Consider the following 7883-nt stretch of genomic DNA (forward strand, 5'->3'; position numbering starts at 1 on the left):
AGGTCTTATTGTGACCTTCTTAGGTTTAGAAACTTGGATTTTGGCTAAACACCCCCACACTTTGAAATATTTCAAGTTTGATTTTCTTTCTTTTCATTTCTCATATGAAATAGACTGTGTTTTGCAATGGGAAACTCTATTGAGTATTCGATTCGATTTGCTGTAAGGATGGTTTCCCCCCACAAGTTTTGCGGTAAACTTGAACTTATAAATAAGGCATTCATCATTTCCTTTAAAGTTCGATTTTTCTTTTCTGCAATTCCATTTGATTGAGGTGAGTAAGGGGCCGTAGTTTGATGGATGATTCCATTTTCCAAACATATTTCTGCAAAAGGAGATTCATACTCTCCACCTCTATCACTTCTTATCCTTTTTATGACTTTTTTAAAAGAGTTGCAATTTTTCTGAAAGGTTGTGTCTTTTGAGAAGGATTGTGTCTGTTCCGATAAGCCACAATAAACACATGTTCACACTACCCTTTATTGTCTATAAATAGAGGATTTTCCTCTCATTTTAAACATAAAATTTCTCCTTCTTCTGCAGATATATTTTCTTTCAAACAAAGTTGAGTCTTTGTGTGATTTTGTTGCTGGTTTTTGAGTTCGCTGAAATTATTGAAGTTTGAGGTTCCGCTACTTCTTTAATAGTTTATCCGTTTTATCTTGGGAGAAAATAATCCATAACCTCGGATACAGTGAATTCTGTGGACTCGAATACTATTTTTTATTTTCATATTTATTGTTTCTAATTTACCAACCTTAATACAGGAGGGATAACAAATCCTTAAGTGAAATCCTACTTTTTCAACAGATTGAAGTCCATCCCAACCTAAGTAGGTGCAGGGTGTTTTTTCCGTGGTCTATGTATAATTTTGAGCCATATATGAAAAGACATCCACTCTTGGAATGGATGGATCGAAACAATATATTTTTTATAGTAAATAATAATATCCGATATAGAAATTAATATAGGTTATCTAAGTTAGATATGACGGAAAAATCCAAGATTATAAGTTAACTATTGAAATTTTATAGTTTGACCAACTTAGAGAAGATGTGTCCCACATTACAAGTACGAGACATTATTAAACGATAAATAACAACCAGCCAAACAAGATGTTGGGCAATTCTACAAATTAAAGTACTGCATAAGCAATATCGCGTGCCTTGCACCTTGCAGTGAGTGGTTCAGCTTTTGCGAGAGTGAGACCACTCCCTTCAGCAATATCGGTGTCTTGGCTAACTATTTCCCACTCGAAACACTGAACTAAAGTTCCAACAGCTAAAGCAATCACACGTTGAGCAAGTCCAGCACCTGGACATGTTCTTCTTCCCATTCCAAATGGCAGTAACTCCCACGGTTTCACCTCGATACCTTCAAATCTCTCTGGTCTAAAACTTCCCGGGTCGTCAGCCCACACCAACGGATCCCTATGAACAGCCCAAGCATTCACCAATAGGATCGTCCCACGCGGAATGTCAAAACCACCTATTTTGGTATCATCAGCTGATTGATGGGGTATTAACAGTGGTGCTGCTGGACTTAATCGGAAAGTCTCCGAAATGATACTTTGAAGATATTTCAAATTGGGCAAATCAGTCTCATTAACTAAACGATCAGTACCAACATGGTTGTCTATTTCAATTCTTACTTTATTCAACACTTGTGGATGGTTAAGCAAATGTGTCATTGCCCATTCTATAGTCACAGCCGTTGTGTCTGTTCCCCCAATCACTATGACCTGCGTTTATTGAACCTTACATCTCGAGAAAATATCATGGATATATCTACAACTTTTTAATGGAGTATATATTTTTAATCGAAAAATCAAATCAAGCAATATCTTACTCTATAATTAGTACATGTCACTGGAATATTTAATTCTTTGTTCAGCTTGTTGTTTTCGTTTTTTCTTAGGAGTACGCTTGCCAAGTACTAGGTATATTTGTTGATGTTTGTGCTCAAGTGAAATAAATAATGGGAAAATGGACAAATATATCTTTTAATTTTGAGTTAGATATATTTTCCATTTAAAAAATGGTGCATATATGCCCTAACGCATAATATATGATGTATATTTACCTTTTTGTTAACAAATCTATATTTATTGAATTAAAAAAAAAATCTTTATAATTCCACAAAATGCCACGTAGTTTAAAAAATTACCTCACCCATTTTTTTTAATCACCCCATCCAGATCCGACTTGGACCCAACCCAACCCGACCCGACCTAAATGAAAAAACCCAATCCCTCTTATACTCTGTCATAAAATGAGTTTGGGTTGGGTCTAATAAAAAAAGATTGATTTTTTTTAGTTCTGTTGGATCTAGGTCAGGTTTGTAGGGGGGTAAAGAAAATGGACGGTCTAATTTTTTATGTCACATGACATTTTTGAAATTTAAAAATTAATTTTATGATATATATTTTTTAAAGTTCAGTTTGTTAACTAAAAGAATAAATATGCATAATTTGTTAAACAACGAGGATATTTATATTATATGCATCATTTTTTTAAAGAAATGTATATCTGCTCTAAATCGTAAAATTGAGTGGTATATATGCCCTTTTTCCCAACAAATAATAATTAAAGGGTACACATATATATTTGTGTAGTATATATGAGGATGCAGGAGAGTTGAAAGCTTACCAATATAATTCCTTTAATGATATCATCAGTATAGTAGTCTGGTTGCGATTCTTGCAAAGAAAGCAAATTATCAATCATGGTATTTTGGTTCTCCACACCACGGTATTCATCAATTAAATCTTGCAAGAATTCATCCAATTTTTTACCAAGCTGCGTGAGCGCATTCTTTTTAATAAACTTATAAATCCAACCAAATGGTACAGGCAAAAAATCATCTACATTTGATGCACCTCCATTGCTAAAAAACTCATCTATAAGCTCACGAAAATATATTGCCTTGCCTTTATCTTGATCGAAAAATCCGTCTCCAGATACCATTCTCATGATAACATTAAATGATAATTCAGTAAATTTGGACTTAAGTTCAAAAATGGTACCAAAATCGTTACAACTTTGGAACAACTTATGCAAAAGAAGCTTGACTTCATATTGTCGAATGTTTTGTGACTTGTTGAGACTAGTAACGGAGAGGATTTCAAGTGCACAAATACGGCGTAGGTTGCGCCAATGGTCGCCATAACATGAATCAATGATTGTTGTGCAGTTGTATCCTCCGATCATTAAAGGAGGGCGATTGGCAAGGGCGATATCATTCTTGGTGAAGCATTCCTTCACTGAGGATGGAGATGATACCACCACCACGAGACGTTTGCCTAATTGAAGAGAGAAAATAGGACCATATTTTTCAGAAAGATTTTCAAGGGTGCGATGTATATGTTCTTTCAAAATATAGAGATGTCCTATTATAGGAAACTTAAGTGCTGGGGTTGGTGGGAGGTTATCTTTGTTTAGTGTCAATGACACAAGTTTGAAGACTAGAAACAATAGGGAAATAGTGAGAGGTGAAAATAACCAAACTATTTCCATTCTTTTCAACGGACTTAATTATCTTCTCTAGTTAATTAGTGCTGTAACTAGGGGACATTCATCAAGTTTATATAGGAGGCTAGGTGAAGTCACGTTTATTCTGAATCTCTACAAGCCAATCAAATACTTTCACGTGTTTGTTCGTTGTTATTTTTGATTCTCTCTTTTGTTTCTTCTCTGACATCTAATTAATTAAATCTTGAATAAGGCATGAGGAAACATTATTAGTGATTTAGCTGCCATAAAATTTTGAAAAATTATAATTAAATATTTGTTTGACCGTCAAATTTGATTAAATTTTGAAAATTTAATTAAAATAATATCTCAGGTCATTTAATTATGAGTATTTCTTTTAGAAAATCAGTCAACTTTATTTTGTAATCGAAATGTCATTCAACTATTAATATTTCACCTACAAATTCACTCAATCTATTTAATTAATTTTTTAATTAAATTTATTGAAATGAAATTTTTATTTAATGCCAAATTTTTAAGAAACAAAAAGGTACCCATTTTAACCATTTAATGATCTAACCCGTAAAAATATAGTATTGACCATGGCTCTTTTAGGTATTATCTCAATATTTTACGTAAAATAAAAGGGTCTTGGTCATGAATATTATTGCCACGATCCAAAATTTAAGATTATGATGGCGCCTATTCTACCGTTGATAGGTAAGCTAACTCTTTGCTAATACGGCAACATTATAAATAAATACGGAAAAGTAAGGTAACTAGTCTTAAAATCCAAAATCTTCCCTAAAAGAAAATACAAAACGCAAAATACTGAAAAAAATAAACAGTAAGGTAATTAGTCTTAAAATCCAAAATCTTCCTTAAAAGAAAATACAAAATGCAAAATTAAAATTATCTCAAGACTAAGTGTCAGCAACACAAAAGCTCACTATAAGAGAGGAATAATTATTTTTTAAAAAAAAAATCGACGAGATTCTAATTAATTTATTTTTGTTAGGAAAACTAATGGACGGACAATTATTAAAGTGCAAAACTGATGTTGAAAAGTATAAATAAAAATAATGTAAGCACAAAATTAGTATTTGTATTTAAATGATACAAAAAATAGATATGGTGCAATAGTGACATAATAATATAGTGACAATCCAATTTTTCCACTTTTAACACTCCAACATCATCCAAATTTTCCTGTAAAGCCACTTGTGCTGATAAGCAAAACAACACAAATGTGTGCCCCTCACAAGTAACATTGTTGCTACGTAACATTGTGGCAAAGACAGTCAACGAAAATAAGCCACTTATTAAATAGGTTTCATAAAAAAGTATTCTGGCAAGTGAAATTATTCCGCCATTTTAATTATTTTTTTGGTGGGTTGAGGGGGTGTCAACAATTCAAAATAGTTGAGGCTGACGATCCTTTTTCTTTTTCTGTTTCAGCTCAAAACAGGTTAGGGAAGAAATTTAAAAGGTTTTTTTAAAAAAAAAACCTCTTTTTTTTTCAGTTTCCACTTAATGTTTAGTATCTACATTGAAGCCCTGATTAATCCATATTAATATTGTGTAAGGCACATTCAAGAGAAAAGCCTCCGAATTTTTCATACCAAAGCTTGAAGTCAAGATTTTTGATTAAGGGTAGAGAAACTTTATCCAGCCCATTGCAATACTTATTGGCAACAATGATCAATTACTTAAACTAAAAATGTTAACAATTATCTATTTTAATTTAAAATATTATTTTTTAAAATTTGGCAATTTGCTAAACATTAAATGAAAAACTCTTAAGTTACAATATTAGAAATTCCATAACTCTAATTTATTTATTTTTTTGACAAATCTAATATACTTTTTGTAGAGGTTCATTCCATGCCACAGATATTTTTTACTTTGTTACAAAGTTTAAAATTAGATAGTCAAAAATGTAAATTTGGTAGTTGGCAAATTTCAACAATCAAAAGATCATTATTTTTGTCAAACCAAATCTCACCAATAAACCTACCAAAGTTTAAACTATTCGTTTCTTCATGATGTCACCCGTGATATCATAGGGACAATTTTTTTTTATAAGTAGAACACTCTTGCTCATTTGTTAAACACACCAAGATAGAGAGAAAAATATTAGAGAGCAAAAGTAAGGTATTCCATAAACTATAAGAAAATAGTTTGAGAAGAAAAATAGAGTGTGAGCGATATTTTAGTAAGGTGGAAAATCAGAAGAGTGTTATTCCTTTTGAGCGTGTTGTGGTCACTTTGAGTATTGTACTCGTGACTATCAGTGTAAAATTTCTTATTATAGTGATATCAGTTGCTCCTCTTGGCTCTTGGTTTTTCCCTTATTTAAAATAATTTCCACGTAAATTTTTGGTGTCATTATTTTCACTATTTTGATCATATATATTTTCGTGTTAGTCCACATTTTCCCAACAAACTGGTATCAGAGCAAGGTTATATCTAAGTATGCTCTGTGGTTGCAGCACAATCTGAACTTTCACATCAGAAAAAATTTATTTTGACTTGCAAAAACTATATATTTTTGGGAAAAATGATGGAAGCCAACACAAATAGAATGACTACTTTGAATTGTGTTAATTATGCCATTTGGAAGGGGAAAATGGAAGATTTTTTTTATGCCAAGAATTTTTATCAACTAATCTTTATCACTGTAAAGTCTAAAAATAAAACAGATGAAGAGTGAAATATGTTGCATAGACAGATTTGTGGATTTATTAGGCAATGGGTTGACGATAATGTGAGAACAATATTTCTGGGGAGACACATGCTCGAATCCTATGAAAGCATCTTGAAAGCTTGTATGCTCGGAAGACTAGGAACATCAAAATGTTCTTAATAAAATAAATGTTAAGTTTAAAATATCATATGGTTCTCCAATGGCAGATCACCTGAATAATTTTCAGGGAATCATGAACCAATTATCTGCTATGGGCATTAAATTTGATGAAGAAATCAAGGTTTGCTTCTACTTGGTTCCCTACCAGACTCTTGGGAAATATTTAGAACTTCATTGTCAAATTTTTCTTTGGAAGGTGTGATCTCTATGAATTTTGCCAAGAGCAGTGTCTTGAACGAAGAGATGAGAAGAAAATCTCAAGGTTCTTCTTCTTCGAATGTCCTGGTGACTGGACATAGGGAAAAGACAAGAGTCATGGTTCTCAGAATAGAGAACATAACTAAAGAAATTTCAGAGGCGGACTTAAGGATATTGAGTGTTATCATTGTGGCATGAAAGGGCACATAAAGAAGTTATGCCCGAAATTGAAAAGGGGGAACAAAGACAGAGAGGAAAATAAAGAAAATGACAATGAAAATTGCCTAGCCACTATCACCATAGAAGATCTTATTACTGTCCTTGATGCAGATCTAATAAATATTTCTTGTGATGAGCCAAGCTGGGTTGTGGACACTGGTGCTGCATCTCATGTGGCATGAAGGAAGGATTTTTTCTCTTCCTATACTCCTAGTGACTTTAGAACCTTGAGTATAGACAATGAGACTATACGTAGGGTGGTTGGTGTTAGTACAGTTTATTTGGAAACGAGTGTTGGAACTAAACTAGTTTTGAATAATGTAAAACATGCATCTGATGTTCGTCTTCACCTAATTTATGTTGGTGTTCTAGATGATGAAGAATATGTTAGTACCAATGGTGATGGAAAATGGAAACTCATTAAGAGTTCCTTGGTTGTGGCTCGTGGTAATAAATGTCATGGTCTATACTGGACTACAACTTCTACTTATGTCAATATAGTGAATGCAGTTGAGAGCAATAACTCTTCGACGTTATGGAACAAGAGGCTTAGTCACATCAGTGAGAAATGACTTAATATTTTGGTCAAGAAGAAATTGTTGTCAAATTTCCAAAATGTTAAATTAGAAAAATGTGAGCATTGCTTGGCTGGAAAACAAAATAGAGTTTTCTTTAAGTCTAACCCCCCTTCAAGAAAGACAAAGTTGCTTGAGTTGGTGCATTCTGATTTATGAATTCCAATGAAGATAAGGACTCTGGGTGGTGCACTCTACTTTGCCGCTTTCATTGATGACTGCTCAAGAAAGCTTTCAGTCTATGTTTTGAAGATTGAAGACCAAGTGTTAGGTGTCTTTTAGCAGTTTCAGGCTTCAGTTGAAAAAAAAACTAGAAAAAATTGAAATATATTCGTACTGATAATGATAGTGAATATTATGGACCATTTGACAAATACTGCAAGCATCAAGATATTAGACACCAAAAGACTCCTCAGCTTAATTTGTTGGATGAGAGAATGAACATGGCTTTGATAGAAAGAGTTGGATGTTTGTTTTCTTAAGAAAAGTTGTCGAACTCATTTTGGGGTGAGGCCTTATTGACCGTTGCACATATTATTAACTTATGTCCTGCTG

The 7883-nt window shown here is 32.9% G+C and overlaps 1 protein-coding gene across 1 annotated transcript; it reads right to left on the reverse strand.

Annotated features, from left to right (window-relative positions):
* Window positions 1-1126: 1126 nt before the first annotated feature.
* On the reverse strand, window positions 1127-3515 carry LOC129875015 (cytochrome P450 81Q32-like). Its single transcript, XM_055950446.1, has 2 exons — window positions 2649-3515; window positions 1127-1741 (listed from the first exon to the last, which is right to left on the reverse strand). Exons 1-2 carry the CDS (start codon window positions 3513-3515, stop codon window positions 1136-1138), a joined length of 1473 nt encoding a protein of 490 aa, XP_055806421.1. The 3' UTR covers window positions 1127-1135.
* Window positions 3516-7883: the final 4368 nt, after the last annotated feature.

This window comes from Solanum dulcamara, chromosome 11 (assembly GCF_947179165.1).
Source record: "Solanum dulcamara chromosome 11, daSolDulc1.2, whole genome shotgun sequence".
NCBI classification, from domain to species: Eukaryota; Viridiplantae; Streptophyta; class Magnoliopsida; order Solanales; family Solanaceae; genus Solanum; species Solanum dulcamara.

Bases quoted from the DNA above. Each gene is read 5' to 3' on its own strand.
- LOC129875015 (XM_055950446.1), bottom strand. From the start codon at position 3,515: ATGGAAATAGTTTGGTTATTTTCACCTCTCACTATTTCCCTATTGTTT. The intron at 1,742-2,648 runs GTAAGCTTTCAA...CAATAAACGCAG, and splicing joins TCATTAAAGGAATTATATTG to GTCATAGTGATTGGGGGAAC.